Raw genomic sequence first — 22,174 nt, 5'->3', positions numbered from 1 at the left:
GATGTATTTAGCTATAGAGTATATAGATAACAAACCTAAACAGTAGTGAAACCAAAAAAAACGAAACAAATATAAACCATGGCACCAGTTTTTTAAAACATTGAATACAAAAAATCTGCATTTTTTATGTTTAAAAAACAAAAAAGGAAAGCAAAATTTGAAAGAGCAAATTTGAAAATAAATGTTTCAGTTTCAGAAAGAATTCATTTTAACCTCAAAAAAAAAAAAAAAGAAAAAAAAAAAGGGCTACATTTCCATGTTAGTTATTAAATGCAACAAAAGTATTAGCCAAAACCATTTTATACTTAAAACAATAAATAAATAAATATAAAAGTTCACTAATATTCCTTTTGTTTAAATTCAGTAAAAACTGCAGTAAAAAATTCTTCTCACATTTGATGTTTCTTTAATGGATTAGAACAATTTAAAAAAAAAAGCTTTATAATCATAATTATAGAGACCTTGACAATACTTTTTTAAAACCGAGAGAAAATAAAAAACTATCACTTTTTACAAAAGTTTTAAAAATGTTAAAAATAAAAATCCATTAAACTTCATATAGAGAAAAAGTTGTCACAGGGAAGTAATAATTCAGTAAAAGATTTAAAATATTAAAACAAAGACTTTGGGATTTTGATTTTCAAAACAAAGAATTTTAATGTTTTAAAAATACAAAACGTTTTACAGTTAATAAAACACACACAAAACTTTACATAAATATAATTCATATTAGACCATGAGAAACTTATCAAATATATATCATTTTACCTGTGTCTAAGTCACTAAAAATTTACAAATTGAAACTCAGTCTTTCTATCAAACTATAAGCAAATAAAAATATCTTCAGCAAAATACCTAGCTGATATGAACTAGCACATGGAGTCATTTCATTTGAAAACTGTGCCATTAAAGGTTTCTTGACCACATCGGAATGCATTACAAAACAATAGTTTAAACAATCTTTGAATATGCTGCAGTTATATTAGTTGTTAGACTAAGATCTATGTTTTTTTTTCCATTGGAACGCCTTAGAAAGGAAATTGAATTATGTTTAAAAATATCGCATTAAGATTTATACCTCTAATTTTTTAATCAAAATTTAAAAAATCTTTAATTAGAAAAAAAAGCTGTAAAAAATCACCTACCTGTTTTGTTAAAAATGTAAAATTTTTTTGTGTTTGCTTTTATTATATTAAAATAGTTAACTGTTTCTTATAATATAAATATTTTCTGATTAGTATAAATCAATTAAAAAATCCTCATAATTTAAAGGTCATATTAGATTTTGATGGGACATCAAAGTAAGACATCTATTAACTCATTATCTTAGAAAAAGTTAAATTTGTGACTTGTTAATTCATCTTATAGTAGAAAGCATAAATATTTCTGACAACAAACAGATCATTTCAACAACAAATTAAAACTTACGATCTTAACACATGATGGCTAGTTGAAGCTCTAGTAATTCTACGAGAGTTTGTTAACCGTGATTTTTGAATATTATTACCAAGTGATGAAGATCTTAAAAAAAAAAAGAGAAAAACAATTTAAGCCTAAAGATTTGAAATAGAAAAGAGAATTTAAAATTTTTTACAAACAAGATCTGTCAAAACATACCGAGGTATAGCTTGCAACTTTGAACGAGTCATCATGCCATCATTTAAACTTAGAAGTAAAATAAAAAAAAAAACTATGATGCAATATTACATTAAGAAAAAAAAATTGTGTTCATAGATTTAAACTTTTTCTTTATGTATTTTAATGTTTTTACATGATAGCAACTAAAACAACGTTATCAAATGCTGTTTTAATTATGCATAACAAACATAACAACATACTAATAACCAAACAACAAAAACAACAACTAACGACCTACTGTATTTTTGAATGAGCGGCATTCGAATTGGTACTTCGATTCCACTTCAACATAAGCAATTCATCTCCTTGAGTAATCTCTGTAGAGTCAAAAGATAATGATCGTCTTGTAAGAGGAACATCTGTATTATTTTGTTTGAGATTGTTATTGGTTTCTGCACTCTCAGAAATCAAATGGCGATACGTTGCACGCAGAGGTTTAGTTTCCTGAAAAAAAATTAGGATCTTACCATTGAAATGACTTTTCAACACATAAAATATTTTCCATTTAATATATTGGTTAAACCAATTGATTGACACAATTACACAATTTACAGTCAATCAAATTTTTAGTTTTAGAGCACATCCTCATTTTGTGACATGTAGTGAATAAAGGAATAGTTTAAGTTGATAAAAATAGTATTAATTTCTTAACTTCCACGAAACAAAAAAATATATATTTTTTCACTATTCAAAAAATTAATTTGCTAAACAGCATTAAAAAAATCAACATGAAAAAGTGTAAAATCACAGGTACAGACAAGAATACAGAAACATCAATATAATATTAAGAAAGGTATGACTAAAACTGTTGATGGTAAAAAACAAAGAAGTTAAAACTATTTGGAGAATCATAGGCCGGCAGACAACTTTGAACTCTATTCTATTTAAAATTGTTCAAGTTAAATCAACATGGTGGAGTGAACTTAAAGTCTGAGTAATGTTTAAAAAAAAAATCTACATATTATCTCTGAGCAAAGAAATTGCAAAAACAACAACAGCAACTATATTACTTAATGCATCATAGCAACAATATTAGTCAATACACCTTAGAAACAATATTTTATGCACCACAGCAACAATATTTTGAATGAATACTAATACTAATTACAGTACAATCTCTCTAATTCGAATCTCCTTAATTAAAAAACCTCTGTAATTCGACTATATGTAAAGTCACTGTGAAATGCGCTTAAGAAACTCTTTCGTTTAACTTTCTATAATTTGAATCTCTATAATTCGAAAACCTCCATAATTTGATTGGATTTTTCGGACCCTTTAGTGAGAATCTCTCTGTAAATCAATTTTTTTAAATTTCTCTTGTGTAAAAAGCTTGTTAACCATTGAGTTTTTTTTTTTCAAATTTCGAATATTTTGAGTTTTTGAAAAACGATTAACGTGAATTATTATCTTTTGTTTTAAAAACATCATGGGATCAAAGAGACCGCTTAAAGAAATCAATTTAAAGCGGAAACACGATGTTCTACTGGAATTGGAGAATAGAAAAACAAATAGAGGTTTCAAAAATCTTTGATATTCCGCCAAGCATTCTTTTAACCTGGAAAAAGAATAAAGATAAAATCTTTGACGTTTTTTGTCAAGGAAATTCGGCTAAACAGGTGAAGGTTAATATGTATTATCATGTCAACAAAGCTTTACTTAAATGTTTCAAACAAATGAGCTTATATTCAAAAAAGGCGATCTAAAATTACTGACTTTTTTTTTTTAAAAAAAAAAGTTTAAAACACATAATCTCTATTGCATTTAGGCCTAAGAATCATTATAATTCAAAAATCTCTCTAATTCGAACACAATTTTTTCCCCATGAAGTTCGAATTAGAGAGATTGTACTGTATTACAATATTATTTTTTACAATTGTCTATATCACTATTTACTATTGGCATACACACAGATATAATTTTTATATACATACATACATACATACATACATACATACATACATACATACATACATACATACATACATACATACATACATACATACATACATACATACATACATACATATATACATATAAATTAAGTATGTTAAAAATATACCCAACAACATGAACTCAAAATAAAACTTAAAATAAAAAAATTTTTTCTAAATTAAAAACCATCAATAAAAAAAAATACAAAAACCTTTTGCAATTTTTCAAGTTTGAAATCTTGGTTTGAATCAAGTAATGAGATTGAATCAACAGCATGTAAGAGATGCTCTATGTTATTTTCTGGGGGGTCTAAAACAAAGATTATTTTTTAGAAAAACTTGTTATTATCTCATAAAATATCACCAATAGGACTTATTTATTTAGGCTATGAACACTATCAAGAACTAATTACTGTTGATCTGATTTGCTATAAAAACAATAATTCAGCCATATTATTTTACTCTTCAAAACTCACCTGACTTTAATCTAGATTTATAAATATCTCCTTGTATCCACATTGCCATTTGTTTTCTAAGCACAGTAAAAAGTTTATTTACTAATCTACTCAATTTCTTTTATAATTTCATTTTCAAAAATAATTAATCCAACAAAAAATAACAATCTTAAAGGGCAATAATAAATTTGTAACAATAACAAAAACATTTGTAATAACAAGTGCATACTCTTCTAAAAAGTGTTGTTGAGGACCAATAATTGATCCTGGACGACACAACCTAAACAGCAAAGTATAATCGCAATGTTTAAAAAAAAATTCATTACAGAAGTAATTATAATTACTTTTTTTTTTTAAAAAAAAAAAATTTATAAATCAAATTACAAATAACTTATTGCAGTAAACTTTTATTTTTAGAAATTAATTTCATTGTTTTCTTACTTTGTTTCTATTTTACTAAAAAAAAAAAGTAAAAGTAGAAAAAGTGTTCTTTTAAAATCAAATTTAAATTACCATACTGGTGATTATACTGGTGTATATGTCAACTTACATACCAGTGAATAAATCAACTAAATGTATAAGTTCATTTTCAACCAAAAAAGTATTTTGGTGGTTTAAAACTGATGTATAAGTTAAGATGCATTTTTAACATCTGAAAACTTCTCAAGTCCCTAAGATATAGTCCTTAACAAATTTCTTGAACGTAATAAATTTTTCATACCGTATCCATGCAATAGACTCTGCTGCAGTAAATCTATAATGCTTCATAATGTAGCAAGCTATCAAAGTTCCCGTTCTTCCTAAACCCGCTAAAGATAAAAAAAGATGCTAGTAATTTATATATATTTTTAAAATTGTCTTCAGTTTATTATTATACTGATCATCATTTTCCTTATTTTTCTTTTAAAATTTACTAAATCTTCTAAAACTCTACTTTAATAAAAGGGTTTTAACTAATTTTAAAAACATTTAAAATTAATTTACTATATTCACTCTGTAAAATAATTTTCCGCATAATGAAAAATTATTTTTAATAACATTTATTAACTTTTGATTTCTAAATTATATATTTTTAATTGCATAACTATAGTATCTAAATTCTGTAACAATTAGTTTTTTAATATGCAATATTTTTTTAAATACACACAATTAGTATTTTGTACTGAGATGCAATAAAATACTTTTGCATATTTACTCTTATCAATATATTATATTTTGTTTTTATAGATTATGAAAATTTAGGCAAAAAGTTACTGTTATCAGTTTGTATTTAAAGAGCATATTTAAAAAGAATATTTAAAGGGGGTACCTTTTGGGTATATCTATAGAAAAAAAACCCTTACCTTTACAATGCACTGCCACAGCACCCTTAGTGTTTTCAGCAATTGTATTAAAACGTCTGAAAGATAAAACTTTGTCAATCAATTAAAAGTCTAAAAAAAGGCAAAAGTTTATTGAACATACATTAACTTAATAAAGATAAAAAAAGAAGAGAAAAGAAAATAACCTGACTATACTATCATCTGGAATGCTTCCATCAACAAAAAATAAGTCATAATGATCGAAACCAGCATTTTGGAATCTTTTTGCATCGTAGAGCTTTTTATTTAGACGGACAACAGCTTTAATATTATGTTTATGAAAGTATGAAAAGTATGATTCGGGAGAATGTTGTGGGTAACCTAAATATTGAAAAACCTATTCTCAAATCTTAAGATAAATAACTAAACAAAAACTTACTAAATAAAATTTTACTAAATGTCTCAAAATATGCATCAAAATGTAGTCATTTGTATTTTATTACATAATTTTTAACACTTTGTAAGTGTCATTATTTAAATATTCTCTACTACTAATATCTGTTTAACATGACATCTTTCAGTTTGGGAATTGTCTGCAATATGCAGGTTCTTTTTTTTTTCTTCTTATATTGGAAGTATAGCCAAACTTATTTGGATAAAAATAGTTGTACTTTTTTGGATAAATTACCCAACTAATTTATTAACAAAAGTTTTATTTATAATTTGTTTTTCATCAGAAGAACTTTATTATCATTATAGATTTCATGCAATTCTAATTTTAAAATTGTGCTAATGAGTCTACTGATCTAAATATTATTTACCTGCAAATGATGAAATAAAAACAACTCAGACAGAAATAGATTGAACATCAAACAAATAAGATGGAAGAACTTTTGGTCAATTCAAACAAAAAGCTTTGAAAAATATGAACTTTAACTATGATCAACGACGAAGAAAATTCGTCACATAATGAATGTAGTTGTCCAGATTTCATTAAGAAATTCATGTGCAATAATTGTTGGTTTTTCAATTCAAATAAAGTATTATAACCTCTCCCCTCCCCCCTTTCCCCCTCCTGGCAGCAAATGACATTTCTGTTGGTGAAAAAAGAAATTGTGGGAGACCAAATAATACTGACCATTTATTTCAAAAAATACTGACCCAATCATCACAAATACTGACCAAAAAAGTTGTACCCATTTATATCTTTAAATGTTAGTCTGATTGGTAGCATATAACCATTTGAAAATCTTAGCTAAAGGATGGTAAAGTTACAGAGCTCCTGGCCTGTTTCATGTTGATGTTACATGCTTCAATGCAAAAAAATATGTTAAAAGTGTGAACTTCATGTTAAAAATTGCAGAACAAAAGAAAATGTTGAAAGTATTTCAGAGATGAATAACACAAAATAGATGAAAACAACAAGAAAATAATAAATAAGAAATAAAAATAACTATAACAACAATAACAAAAGTAACTGGGATAGTTATACTGGGATGTTGATCATGATGAAAATAATCATGAGATGAAAAATTTATTTTAATTGACATACCATTAAAAATTTTGGTTTCTTCATGTGGTCCAGCAAGTGCAAGAAATTTCCCTAAAAAATATTAAAATTGCAGCTCATCATATGTTGAGATCATTATCTGAATATAATTTTTTTTTTTTTTGTGTACAAAAAAAAATGGCTTGACTTAATTTGATAATTCCTTTAAACAATATTAAAGTTTCTTAAAAACATTTGCTGGTTAAAAAAAATTCGATTACCAAAAGAGCTGTAACTGTTTGAAATAAAACTTTGCAATTGAAAAGCTTTCTGAGAGAAGGAAAAAAATAATTTGAAAAAAACTTGTAGTAAAGTTAGAAAAGAGAACTCAACTTTCTTGATGCATTTTTATACCTGATTAAACATATTTTAACTGATTGTTAAACTATGAAACATTTAATCAGCTTGAGATATCGATAGAATGCATTTTACAATAAAATTAAAAATCGTTGATGAAAATGTCATTATTTTGAATCTACAAATGTTATGATGGTGGTTCTGATCAAATCTCAAAATTTTAGACTCAAACTATGACTAGTTAAAAAGAAATTGTTTATAAATCCTATTAAAATTGTTTTGTTGATTCAGCATATTTTTGAGCAGTTTTTAATTTTTTTACTTTTAAATTTATTTGGGCTGAAATCTTTTCATTGCACAGTTTATTTTAGAAGTTTTAAATTTATTTAGGTTTTAACCAGTCTCTCTTTCAAGTGCCTCGCTGTGACAAAAGTGAAACTTTATTCATATAGGAATATATGTTCAGAAAGCTGTTTCTCTGAAAGTAATACTTCAATTGTTGTAGCTTTAGTTTTAGTATAGACTTTATTGTATATACTCTCACTTTGAAAAGCATGATTTGTCAAAAATTCGTCAAGATTTTGTGAAGAAAACTGTAAGTAGCACCATTAAATATAACTGCTTCAATGATTTGAATATCCTGAAGCAGAAGTGACACGGTAGTCATGATAGGTTTCAAGAAAAAAACTCTTAAAATGATTTGAATCTCTACAAGATTAACAGAAGGTGATGCAGAACATTTGCTCCAACGTATGAAATCCTTCTGAATATACTCATTACTCTGTGACATAATTATTTCCAGTAGTAACTCTCTTTTCTAGATTCATCAATTTTTCAAAAGAACCTTTTTTTTTTAAAATTCTCTTATAGTGAAAACTAAAACAAATCTGTTATGCTTTTTAATTCTTTTTTTTTATCATTCTTAATTATTTCTCTGTGATATAATATATATATATATATATATATATATATATATATATATATATATATATATATATATATATATATATATATATATATATATATATATATATATATATATATATATATATATATATGTATATATATATATATATATATATATATATATTGTAATTATTTTTAAAACTAAATTTCTTGTAACAACTCTCTTTTCTAAATTCATCAATTTTTCAAAAGAACTTTTTTTAAATGCTTTTTAATTCAGATTAAAAAAAAATTTTTTTTAAGGAATTTAAAAGTTTTGTATATTTTCTAAAACAAATATATGCACAATTGTTTTTATTCTCATGATCCCTTAAATGAATATTTTGATATTTATTTTTATAAGTATTACATTTACATTAACTTTAACTTATATATTTACATTTAACATATTTATATAATATTTATATGTTAATATATTTATATAATATACTTAGTATAAAAGAAGTATAGCATATTAGTATAAAAGAAGTACCAGGAAGTATCCAGTTGAAATCACCATTCTCGACTCTCTAAAAAACAAAGTTTTCACAATCAGAAAAAGCTTTGATTGGGTATAACACATTAAATTATTGCCTAAAGTATGTAAAAAAAAAACCTCATAATGTTCGTATTCCACAGGATCAAATTGCTCAAAATTGAGGAAGCCATTTTGAATTGCCTAAAGTATGAAGCAAAACAACATTTTTTTTGAAGTTTTTCTCAAATGCCAAACTTTTTACACTTGCAAAAAGTTCTGTTCTTAACATAGTAAAATAGTTTTTTTCTAAAAGTTTTTTTTTCTGAAGATGTGTGCTGCAACACTTAGACAGTTGCACACAATAAAGATTAACTTTCTGGGGTGTTAATATTACAGGATAAATTGCAACTTTCTCATTAAAAAAATAAAATTGCAAAAACACAAGAGAACTTGTTTTTTTTAAATATATGCTAGTATTACAGACAACTTTCTCATTAAAAAGGTAAAATTGCAAAAACACAAGAGGACATGTTTTTTTAATACATGCTAATATTACAGGCAACTTTCTTATTAAAAAAATAAAATTGCAAAAACACAAGAGAACATGTTTTTTTTTAGAATAAAATTTGTTCAGTACTTTTTTATGTTGAGGATAAAAAATCTGTGAATTTTGTGAAATCTCTGAATTTTTTTTTAATGCAGTAAAATAATCATGCAAAACATAACAAATTTGAGTAACCTAGGTAACAATCCACACAAAACTAAATAGGCTAATGTAAAGAAAACATTTTTTGAAGATAATATTTGGAGCAGATTGAGTCACACTCAGTAAGCCTTTTTTGCGTGTACTTAGGGCATATTTTTATACTTGTAAATGAAGTTTAATAGTAAAGAGAATTTATAAAAAAGGAATTTGGGCAAAAATTACACAATTTTAAAAACTAAACCTTATGTACACCATTTAATACATCAAGTATTGTTAAGTTATATGTGCATCCACCAAATGAAGCATCTCTAAAAATAAGAAAACCATACCATTAAACCATATTACCAATAATAAAATTAACCATAATATTTAGCAATATTTTTTTCATGAGCATGCTAAAATTTATTTTATAGTTTTTATTAATTTAGCATTTTCTATAAACAAAACTGCATTAAGCTCTCATAAGACTCAAAACCATTTCACATAATTTCTGTCATTTTGACTGGTTAACCCAAACTACTCTAAAAGAGTTATTTCAAAGCCTACGTAATAGTGAACCACATGACAAATTTGGTGCAAGATCATTTAGTCTATTAATGGTAATTCCCTTAGTCAGCTTAGGGAGAAAATCTTAAAGATGAACCAAATAAAGAAAAGGCAGCAATTATAGAACAGCTTTAAAGCTTCTTGTTACAGACAATATGAATGCCTTGAATAGACTTTTCACACAATATTTTGCTTAAGTTTTGTTTATTGCGGCTTTTTTTTCATACAAAAAATAAGATCAGTCCTGACTAAATCCAAAAGCTATATTAAAAACATAACTAATTAATTTATTAAATAATTTAACTATTGAAATAATATAATTTAATAAAATAATACAATTCATAATAATAAAAATAATAAATAAAATAATAGACAAAAATTGCAAAATTGTAATCAAACTTTATAATTTTAAGTTAATTACAATATATGTTGACTAAAAGGAGAAACATAGTTTACACAAAAGTTATTAATTGTATAAAGGAAATGAATTTATCATAGTTTAACAAACCTGAAAGGTAAATATGGGGGATTATGACCAGCAACAAGCGGTCTATATGCATCTTCAGGGCTCATCTTCAAATATATTACCTAAAAAAAACGTGTGCAATTATAATTTTAAATTAATTGGGAAAGCTGTTTCTCTGAAGATCCTTTTCCCAAGAAACTTAGAACTTAAGTCAAACAAACAACTTTTACACTTTGATGAATCTTTAATATTTGTTTTGAAAACTGTTTTTAATTAGTTAGGAATACGTATTTTTTGATAATATTTATATGTATTTTTGCATACTTTTAGGGGTCAAAAATGTTTGATACAAAGATTGAACAAAAAAAACTTAAACCAGTAATAAAAATACCCCTAACATCTAAACAAATTGTAAAAAAAGATTTGTTGTGGTTGCAGTGACAATGGTAAAAACATTTAAAGATCAATTGAAAACATGCAGCAGTGTTCTATTGTTACCATGAAATTTATTTGGAATATGATTCAGAAGATGATGGTGAATTTTTATATCGCTCATAATTTAAGCATGTTTTCTTTATTGGTATTATATTTATCTCAAGTGTATCTTTTATTCCTCCTGTTTCTTTCTTTTTCTTTTTTTTTTTTTTGTTTTTTTTTTTCTCCTCCTCTTTGCTCACTAAAAAATAAAGATATTCTTTTATTTCTTGTGAGTTGTTTTAAGGATATGAAAACAGCGATAAAACATTTTTGTAGCTCATTTGAGTTTCTATAACATCAAAACTTATTATAATTAATTATAATTTGTTATAAATTATAAGGTATTTTGTATTATTTTATAGAACTTTACAAAAAATGATTTCTAAAAATTTGTTCTTCATTCTATAACATTAAAATTTATTATAATTAATTAAAATTTATTAAAATTACAAGGTACTTTGTATTATTTTATAGAACTTTATAACAAAAGCTTTCTGAAAATTTTTTTTATTTTAAAGGGATCACAACCAATTTTTTGATATTAAACAACCCTAGTTAAACAAACTTTATTAAATGGAGAAGAATGACTGAGATTAATTCAATATTGTGTTAACATTAGAATACTTGCTGGATAATTAACAAGCTTGATAAAGGGATGAGCACATTTGTAAGGAAATGAGCTTACAGTATATAGTTTAACAGAAAAAATACCTTAAATTACTTAAATTAGCTTACAGTATATAGTTTAAAAGAGAAAATACCTTATATTACTTAAATTAGCTCACAGTATATAGTTTAACAGAAAAAATACCTTATACATAGATATATTTGGTCAACTAAATTCAATGACACTAACATTCTTTTTTGTGATGAGGATTCTGATTTTATTCCAATAATACTAAATTGTTAAATGGCTCATAAATGTAATACAACCAGATTATTTATGGATGGCTATAAATGTAATACAAATACTAATCTTACTGCAAAACAACCAATCAGGCATGCTGCATTTGTCCTTTTACGATTATCAAATGATGTATAATGTACAAAAACTTTTTTTGATTGTGAAGCTGCCTAAAAAAAAAAAGAAAAAAAGCCTTTTTTAATTATTCAAAAAAAAAAGTCAAGGGACAAAAAAATATTGCAATCAAAATGTTCTTTTTACCTTAAAAAGCCTAAATATTCTTCAAAATATAAATATAGTATATAATATATTACTAGGTGTATAACTTTGCTTCTGCCATTTTTTTCTCAAAATTTAAGGCTTTACTTTAAAAAATTGATAGTAATTTATGGTTCAAGGTATTGTCCATTGCTGGCCACTACTTTTTCCCATCTATCCAGCAGCAAAAAAATCCCACATATCAAAAAAACTCATCATCTTTTGACACAATCCACGAATCAATTCGATATTTCACTTCATCATAAGAACCAAAATACTGATCAGCCATGCCATGCACCATTGATCGGAAAAGGTGGTAATCAAATGGAGCAATGTCAGGAGAGTATGGTGGGTGTGGTGGAACTTCCCATTTCAGGGTTTCTAAGTACATTTTTACCGATCATGCCACATGGGGGCGGGCATTGTCATGCAGCAAAATCACTTTGTCAAGCCTTTCCTCATAATGTAGCCGTTTTTCCTTCAGTGCCCATCTAAATCGCATCAGTTGAGTTTGATATTATTTGCCTGTAATGATTTCACTCAGTTTAAGCAGCTTGCAGTACACTTTATTGAGCTGGTCCTACCAAATACAGGGCATAATCTTAGAGCTGTGAATATTGGGTCTGGCTGCCAATGTGGATGCATGGCTAGGAAAACCCCATGATTTTCTGTATTTGATATATAGTAGTGAACAATTTCCTTGCTTCTGAACCATTCACAGGGCTATGAGGCACTTAGAGATGGCTAGCTGAGTCATGTGCAATAATTCTGCCAACTCTTCTTGGGTTTAGCACGTGTCTTTGTTGAGTAAAATCGTCAACTAGCCATCTTCAAACACCTTTTCCCTTTTAATGCCATGCTGGTCTTCGATGTTGAAATCACCATTCTTGAAATGTTGAAACCATTCACAACATGTTTCTTCACTAACAGATGCCTCACCATATGTATCCAAGAGCATTTGATGAGCTTCAGCTGCAGACTTGTTTGAATTGAACATGTAAAGTAAAACTTCATGCAAATGACAAGAACTTGGCTTGTAAACTGACATTTTAAAGCTATTAGTAATATATGAAGCAAGTACAAAATCATTTATGTTTGGAATTGGTGCTTTTGACAGATATATAAAGTTGTCAAATGTCACTTTAGACCCAACAGTTCTATTTACCATGTATCTCTAATGCTGCCTATCAAAAAACAGCAGAAACAAAGTTATACACCTAATAATTATAGGGAACTATATGTAGCACATCATTAAGTGCCAAAAGTATTATAATAAAGTAACTCTAGAGTGGTCTTAAAAACTATTCAATGCATATTTGGAGAACTTGTATGGAAAATACTTACTACTCTAGAAAAACTCTACATAGTTCATCTGTAACTATTTTGTGTCATCTGTCTTGAAACTGACCTAACACTAACTTTATGAAAAAGTTAGTACCAGATCAACAATAGCTTGTACCTTTACCTAGCGGTCTTAGATTTACTTTATTGAAGATAAAACTTAAACATGTTTAGTTTAGTAAACTGGCCTTTGATTTGTATTTTAATAACTATTAAGCACACTTGGACCAGGGTATCTTTGTTTAACTGAAAATTCACCTAGCAAATATAAAACATTTCTCTAGAACTGACACACATGCAGAAACACATGCAACCTTAAGCATATTGGAGGAAAGGTCATAAAAAGCTAAACTAGTTTACTAATAATAAAAATAATTATAAATGGAACTAAATTAGTATACACCAGCAAAAATTATATATTTGGATAAATTCAGAAGACACATTATACAGAACAAACTACCACAAAATTCAGTTTTGTCTTTTGTTTAATAAATATCAAAAGCAGCAGCTTTATGTAAATGCTTTTTTAAAAAGAATAAAATGACTATCCCAAATAACCAAATAATATAAAGTAAGGTAATCAAATTGAATATTAAAGTAATTTATGACACAATGCTTCATAATTCACTTTAATATTCAACTTGATTCTGCAAAAAAAAATTTGTTTAAGAATATTTAATTAAATCTTCTGTTTATGAATTTATTAATTAGTTAGAAGTGTTACCTGTCCAAAACACTTTATACATAAAACAAAATTATTAACTAAAATTTAATCAGATTTTATATAAATATTTATTTAAATAATGACTTTTTAAAAATTTGAAAAATGATTCATGATCATATAGTTGATCATTCGACCAATTGTAACTTAGACTTTGACAGTCATTGAAAACTCATCGATTTAATTTTTTATTCTTGAAGGTCAGACTAAAGTCTAATAAACAAAAGGGATGACAACCAGCTCAAGATAACTTTTTTTATTTGAGCTTGTAAATGCAAAACTTACTTTGTATGGTATTATGAATTATATAAATAGATTATATATATATATCAATAAATTGTATAGCAATATGAATAAATTGAATTTTTTTTCTACTAAGGTAATCTTGTTCTCAATTTCTTGTAACTGTTTAATTGTAAATAATTTAAGTATTACAACAATAGATATAAATAATAAAATGCACATATTAAATTAAACAATCAAGGAATAAAGTTTTTTTGGAAACATTTTTAAATATCTTTATTAAAAAATCAATAATTCAGTTTTGTATTGAGCTTTATAAGTATAACCTTTTCAATTAAAAAAGTAAATAACAAAATACAAAGTTAGATATGAATTTCTTATTCGCATTTAAAAATATTAATAGAACAAAATTCACTATTCAGATCTACAAAAGCTATTAGTTATCGAAATTGATTTTTTTTCTTTTTTACATAACTGTTATTACTATGAGTTAATAGTTATTAATGTGATGGTTATTATCAAAACTATCATTGCTGATACTACCTCTACTACTACTAGTAGTAGTAGTGGTAGTAGTATTAGTAGTAGTAATAGTAGTACTAGTAGTAGTAGTAGTAGTAGTAGTAGCAGCAGCAGCAGCAGCAGCAGCAGCAGCAGCAGCAGCAGCAGCAGCAGCAGCAGCAGCAGTAGAAATAGTAGAAGTAGTAGTAGTCATAGTTAAAGTTTTTGAAATTTTATTAGTTTAATAATTAGTTTAATAAAAATACTAATTTATTAAATATTATAATAAAAAGTAAAGGTTATATTCTCTTAAATAATTATAACATTGTAAACTTTAAGTATTCATAAAATTGTAAAATGTCAGAAAGGATTTTTAAGATAATTTTAAAAAAAGATACCTTCAATTTTTTATTCACTTTATCTGAGTAACGATAAAGCATTGAAATATTGAGTGGCCCAAAGTCAGAGTAAAAACTAAAAATACAAAAATATATATATAAAAACCATCCACAAGCAAATATTAAAAGTAAGCAAATTTTAATAAACTTGTTACACGAATATAACAACAACCACTAATATGGTTGTACATTATTTATACTGAATTTCATTAATTTTTTTTTTTTTAACAGATACTTTTTTCAATTTCAATCTAAAACACAACTAAGAGATTTGTTGTAAAAAAGGGATACAATTTAACTCGTAGCTAAAAGAACATAGTTGTTCCTTTATGTTTAAACCATTTTTATGAAAACCAATAATAAGTTCATTTATTAAACCAAAATAAATATAATTTTGGAAGAAAAAAAGGATATATAAATATCAAATTCAAATTAGTGGGAAAATTTAAAAGTTTCAATATGAAAGTACAAATTTTTAAAAATTTTCATTTTATGAGTCTTTCTTTGAATATAAATCAAGTAAATTGGTTTGAAATTTTATTTGATAATTATTACTTTTAATCCTTTCCACTCTTTCGTCGAGTGTGGCTCGACATTATATTTCTTACACCAACTCCTGTGTCAAGTTAGACTCGACAATTTAGTAACACAATTTTTAAAAATAATTTAAATTATCAAATGTATTTTTTTTCTTTTAAATACTTAATATATCTCATTCTGAATATTCTGAATACGCAAAATACATATATTTTGTCAAGTTTTGCCTTTTAGGTACTTTAAAAAAAAAATTAGGAGTTCAAAGGGTTAAAATATTTACAAACTTTATCATTAACCACAACAACATTTAAAATAGTTTTTTTAATGAAGATAAATATAAATAAAGAAACAGTAAATATTGTATTTTAAGCGTAAAATGTTTGCAGATTCTTCTTGTTATATATGCAAAAAAGAAACTGTATTCTACTAAATCATTTCATCTAACACTTTTTATTTTTATCTTACAGCTAATTATGATTGAAAAATATTATTTAGCATTTTTTTTACGGAACTACACTTACAAAACTACACTTTGTTGGCTGATTTTTACTCTATTAAAAGCTAACAACTATTTTATCAAGTAATTTTTAAAATAATTGACTTTTTTTTTTTTTTTTACTAAACTACATTTTTTAATCTCCCAGTTTGAAAATCTAATGCTCACCTCTGATAAAATGCTTTATCAAATTTTAGAAAAAAAAGTTGAAAATACCTATGCAATAATTCAAATTATTAAAAAAAAAAAAACTTTTGTATTCTATAACTATGACAGCAATACTTAATATCAATAGATCATTAAAAAGGTGCACAGGCAACTTTTTAGAGAGATACAGAAATTCTACCACAAAGCTTTATGCTCTGTTTCCAAAATTAATATTGCATGTAGGGGCTTAAGTTAAAGTTAAAGAGCATCATAAAAATAATTGTTAAATATTTACTTAAAAAATTTATACTAACTTTTCATATATTAACTCATCATCAATACAAAAATAATGAAGAGAAGGGGACGCTCGAGGTTTATTTCGTAGAGCTACAAAGTATAGCCGATCTAAACAAAAAAAGTTAAAAAGAAAATGTAAAACACTTTAACAAAATCTTACAAAAATTAATTACAGTGTGCTTTTTATATTATCATTTTCTTACATGTACTGGAAAAAAATGATAATATGCGGATAAATTACCTGACGTGTATACCTAGCTACGCTTGCGTACACCTGACCCCAAGCTTTGTAACAAAAGAAGTTGAGAGAAGTTTTAATAAATACCTTTAATGAATTCACAGGCATTTGAAAGATCTTGATCTTCGAACATATTATAAAGAATGAGAATGTAAAATACTGTTTTTGTTAGAATCACTGTGTTAAAAAAATCTGGCTCAGACTTTGCGCCTTACTCCATTTTAAAGTTGTGTTTACGAAAATCTCGGTTGTGTTTCGCTCAATTAATACTTATGAGCCAATCAAAAGGCATAAAAAAAAAATCGCTCTCAATTTAAAAAACTGAGGTCCTCCGAATGCAAAAACCGAACTCAAGTCTGACTTCAAATGTGAAGTTTTGTTTCAAAAACGAAAACTTTGAAGGAATTAAATTAAATAGGATAAAAAAAAACTTAAATGTATCAAAAATATTTTGTATACGAATGTGACATGAAGAGGGTTGATCGACAACACAAAAGTTTTTATTTTTTATTACAAGTTTTTTGTAAATTGTTTTAGTTTAAAAGTAAGGGAACATGGGGTAAGATGACGAATGGGGCAAGATGAAAACATTTTGTTATCTTCAAAACTCAACTAAATATGAAATCTGACTGTAGCTGAGAGGGAAGTAGATTACATCTACTAGATTTATTTATGCTTTTTTTATAAATATTGTTTTCGTAATCAAAGATAATTATTAAAAAGATTTTTCCTATATTGAAGGAAAAAAAAATTTATCCACTTGTTTTTGATTTATTTCATCATTACATCACCAGCCAAAGGTAAGCAAGAACTCCTCATTCAATTTGTTCAATTTGTAAGCCACACAAGTAGTATTAAGTTATGATGACTTATTTATGTAGAGTTCTGAGTCATTTTGAAGATTAAGTAGCCTAGGGGCAAGATGAACGGGGCAAGATGACTCGTTTGTCCTTTCGCCAAAGTACATGTTTTACCATAAACCTATACTGTAATAATTTTTGTGTAGCTTAGTCATTATTACATCGCTTTATTATGCATTAAAATGTTTTGTTTTGCATTTGCTTTATTTTGTTGTGTTGTGACGTATCTTATTAACTAGAATTTAGGATATCGTGTTATTTGAGAAGATAATGGTGTAATGGAATTTACTTTTTTTAAAATCGCCATCTTGTCCCGCATACGGGGCAAGATGATAATTTGAGGTAACTTTAGTTAATGAGTTTTTTTCAGGTTTATTAACTTTTATATGGGTTTTTTTTATACATATGGGACGCATAATAATTTTTTTCCACTTTTTGATAAAGTTTTACTTATTGAAACAGTTATTGAATAAGATATAAGTGCTTTTCAAAACGTTCGTCATCATGCCCCATGTTCCCCTATATGGAAGCAATTTTAACTTTTATAACTTTTTTTGATACCAAGCGACAAAATTGATAAACAATGAAGAAACTTTGACCCAATATATTTCCAATTGAAGAAGTGACGTTTGTTTGACTTTTTGAATAGCAAGATGGGCAACAAAAAAAACATTTTCGTTTTTGTATCTTTAACTTATTTTATTCGAATTATACTAATTTTGTGCTGAGAAAAAAGAAAATGGCAACGAAATTTTTTTAATCAGCTCAAGTTTCTGAGATATACAATAGCAATCAATTTGTATTTCAGTTCATTCTCAACAGAGCAATTTGAGATAATTTACATTTTTTTTTAATATTTGAAGTACATATTTTTTTAATTACAGATATATTCTAACAGTTTTAAACAAAGAAATCATGGTATCAAGCTAACAGGTATTGAGATGATTATGAGGTATTGTCAAGAGACCGTGATCTTTTTGCATGCGAGTTCCGGAGCATCCTTATACATAAACCAACAGTAATCGGCAAGCATAGTTTTATTCAAACAACCCCTATATTTTTGTGCAATTACAGAAATATCTTGGTGGAACCTCTCCCCATGTTCATCAATAACAGCTCAACAACTGTGAGGGTAAAGAATTCTAGTTTTGAGTGGAGGAAATGAATCTTGAGGGACATGTTACATCCACGTTGGTGGTATTTTTGCAGAAGTACTTTTACCAATTTAATGTAGTTATCATCTCCTTGTTGCCTAAAAATTCACAAATCACACCCTTGAAATAAAAAATACCCTTTTAACTTTTGCATCACATTTTTGGAAATTCGCTTTTCAAATATTTAAAAGCCTGTCCTTCTTTGTTCAAAGTTTTGACAAAGTTTTTCATTAAACCCAACTTAATATGTAAGGGTGGAAGAAGAACATCTTTTGTATCCACGAACGATAAGATTTTTTTCATCAGAGTTAATATTTCTTGCAGGCTAGTGTTATTTAATTTCCCATATATATAAAAAGCAGCAATATTTAGTATACCATAATTGCATTCCTAAAAGTATGGCAATGACTTTTAGATCACCCCATTTGTTCCATTTGTGCTCATTGTAACTGATTGAGTTGAGGAGTGCTTTCATGTTTATGTAAGTCTATTTCATGTGAACTACATGAGTCTATGAATAATCTCTCTTAGCTTAGATGAGTCTATGAATAATCTTGGATCATAATTCAAACTGAACAATAAACTAATCCAAAGACATCAGTTCAAACTTTAAGACTTTAAGATTACCTTTCTTCTCAAAAAAAGAAAGCAGGTTCTGCTGCCGTTTTCTAAAACTTTGACATAAAGTTGCAGAAGATTCCACTGCTTCAATCTTGACCCTAGAAGTTCTCGCCTTTCCTGTGACAAATCCAGATCTGGAACAAGATTATTTAATTCTGCATGTCTCAATCTGTGTGGTGCATCACAAAAATATTAACACAACTGGTAACACAAAATTAGGATCATTTGATTTGGAAGAATTGTTTTCTTCTTTTTCTTTTATTTCTACTTCCATTCTGCCTTCATTTTATACTTCTAAATCATAACTTTATTACATACTTTCTTGGCATGTTGATTTGTCAAATTTTACACTAGTAAATGAAAGAAAAAACTAAGAATGGATCAGGCTAGAAACTTTAGCAAACGCACATATCTCATATCACAAGTCTTAAATATAAATAAAACATTATAGACAAACAAAAAAATCTTTTTTTCAAATAATGAAAATTTGTACCCTTGAGAGAAAATTTTTGCATTTATTTCTTAAACTAGAGCTAATATGTAATTTTTCAAATCATTTTTGAATTCAGCAGGTAAAAAAACACAACAAAATCACTGTTGGGCAGTGTTATTAGAGAAAAATTATTTAATTATCTGGAAATTTTTTACCATAAAGTGAGCGTAGTGTAACTTGATTAGGTAAAAAATGTAAATACAAGTTTTTAAATGCTAAATTTTAAAGAAGACCAGTTATAATATGTTTAGATAAGTTATATATATATGTTATTAATATATGTTATAATAAGTTATATATATGTTTAACATAAAATACCTGACGTTTTTATTCCATGGGTCTCACGCTGGGTGAGCTAACCAAATTGAGTAATAAAAAAACTTCAGGCCTAAAAAAAGTTCTGAAAGAGGTATAGCAACTGAAAGGCCCTGCTCTCCTCCTCTTACAGCCGTCCCTGGGTTTTTAAGGCCCACTAGAGCAAGTTTGCCCTGGCCTCTTTTCTTTTCTCAGCGGGTTTCGCGTAATCTGTTAGTTCTAAGTAGGTATTTTTTATTAGCTCTTTCAGCATACTAGTTTAATAGGATTTTTAAACGTTCTTTTCCAATGATTCAGACAGATTATTTTATTATTCCGTGTAATTGTTGTTTAATATTTTTTACTGGTTTTAGTGATTTAGTTGGAGCGAAGGTTTGGGTTCCATTAAAGAATGCGTACTGTTAAGTTGCAATTTGTAAAAGGTTCTTTTTCCTAAAAGATAACATTGAAATTTCATTTTGTTTTTATGTTGCTGTTTTTTTTTTTCACTTTTCTTAACTTTTCTTTATAAGTGTAATTGTGTTTATTATTAAATTTGAAGAATTTTTCTGGATTTCATTTCTCTCGGTTTTGTTAAAATGTTTTTAAAATTTCGACCTGTTAAAATTGATGCGAATAAACCCTAGAAAAATAACGCAAATAAAAAAACACGATTAAATAATGCGAACGAATTCTGTTTTAGGCATAAAAAATTTGCAGATTTTTCTTGTTACATATTTATCTTACTTTTTCTTAAACATATTTAAGCTCGACTGGTCTTTTAAAACGTAGAATGTCGGGCATAAAATAATTTTGAGATTTAAGGCTACAAAAGCTGTTTAGGGAAGTAAACTCAATTACGTGAGAAATGAAAAATAACATTTCTTCGGCAACATGAGAATTTCCAATGACGTAAATAAAAAGATAGTTGTAAAAGAATTTTTATAGTTAAAACATTAATAAATTTAATTCACAGTGAAATTTACACAACACACGATTAAAAATTAAATGTCACCAGACTGCCCTAACCGAATATGCGGATTGCTTTCTTTCTAAATGGCATGACGTAAGTAAAACCAGGTAATGAAATTCTTTATTCAGTAACTTAGTTTGGATAGGAGCAATAAACAATGTAGTTTTATTAGTTGTCTTATTTATTCTAGGGGGTCAGTACAAAAAAAGGACATAAAAAATTCAGCGGCTCAGACGGGGGTATATTAGTTCTTAAAACATTTAACAAGAAGAAAACAATTTCAGATTTGTCGAAATGCAATGTAGTTGCGGTTTTTTTTTGGTTTAAAATGACTTTTTTTGACACGTGTCGTTAGTTGATCAAAAATGCCGTACTTACTATGCTGAAAAATATTGAAGAAGCACATTTACCATGCCCTAACGACCCCTTCTCTCCTTTTTTTCCTACGGCTCTGTTTTGTAACTGTAATATATAGGTATGTGCGTATCTGCGATTTACGGCACCGATTTTAAAGTTAAAATCTGTGACCATTTTTTCACCGCGTGCTCGAGGTAGGTATCGTAAGGATGGATTTTTCTCGTCATTTTTTTTAGAATTTTATATTGACTTAGATAATATTTTAAAAGTAGAGTGTTGTAAGTTTATTGCAATCTGTTTTTTTTTGCAGTTACTAACGTTTTTAGTGATTTCATTGCTATTGAAAACTTCATTCCTGTTCTGGAAGTGAATTGACATTGAAGGGATGATGGGTTTTTTTTCTAACTTTTGAATCAATTTTATATATATATTTTCTATGTACCTGCCAAATTTTATTGAAAAATAATGACACGCTCATATTCTATTTTTGCACGCAGTAAAGGTACCAAATATTCTTCTGTTGGAGAGGTTGGGGGGGGGGGAATTAAGTTT

At 26.8% G+C, this 22,174-nt stretch overlaps 1 protein-coding gene across 1 annotated transcript; it reads right to left on the bottom strand.

Annotated features, from left to right (window-relative positions):
- Positions 1-337: 337 nt before the first annotated feature.
- Positions 338-17,126, bottom strand: LOC145192360 (dual specificity protein phosphatase CDC14A-like). Its single transcript, XM_090089108.1, has 19 exons — positions 16,958-17,126; positions 16,650-16,740; positions 15,156-15,231; positions 11,771-11,863; positions 10,355-10,434; positions 9,542-9,608; positions 8,733-8,795; positions 8,610-8,646; positions 6,878-6,928; positions 5,532-5,706; positions 5,368-5,423; positions 4,746-4,833; positions 4,254-4,304; positions 4,046-4,101; positions 3,782-3,879; positions 1,877-2,082; positions 1,618-1,665; positions 1,429-1,521; positions 338-1,027 (listed from the first exon to the last, which is right to left on the bottom strand). Exons 1-19 carry the CDS (start codon positions 17,001-17,003, stop codon positions 952-954), a joined length of 1,551 nt encoding a protein of 516 aa, XP_089945234.1. The 5' UTR covers positions 17,004-17,126; the 3' UTR covers positions 338-951.
- Positions 17,127-22,174: the final 5,048 nt, after the last annotated feature.

This window comes from Hydra viridissima, unplaced genomic scaffold (genome assembly GCF_058129835.1).
Source record: "Hydra viridissima isolate aposymbiotic clone 2 unplaced genomic scaffold, HvirCarnegie_v1 scaffold_1, whole genome shotgun sequence".
Taxonomy (NCBI): Eukaryota; Metazoa; Cnidaria; class Hydrozoa; order Anthoathecata; family Hydridae; genus Hydra; species Hydra viridissima.
The sequence above is the reverse complement of the archived record's forward strand: the minus strand, read 5'-3'. Positions and strand labels throughout refer to the sequence as shown.

What these genes read in the sequence shown, in the direction of transcription:
- LOC145192360 (XM_090089108.1), bottom strand. Translation starts at nt 17,003, where the DNA reads ATGTTCGAAGATCAAGATCTTTCAAATGCCTGTGAATTCATTAAAG. An exon ending in AGAAACCAAAATTTTTAATG is followed by an intron (nt 5,707 to 6,877) that starts GTATGTCAATTA and finishes TTCAATATTTAG; the next exon opens with GTTACCCACAACATTCTCCC. An exon ending in GAGTCTATTGCATGGATACG is followed by an intron (nt 4,305 to 4,745) that starts GTATGAAAAATT and finishes TTTGCTGTTTAG; the next exon opens with GTTGTGTCGTCCAGGATCAA.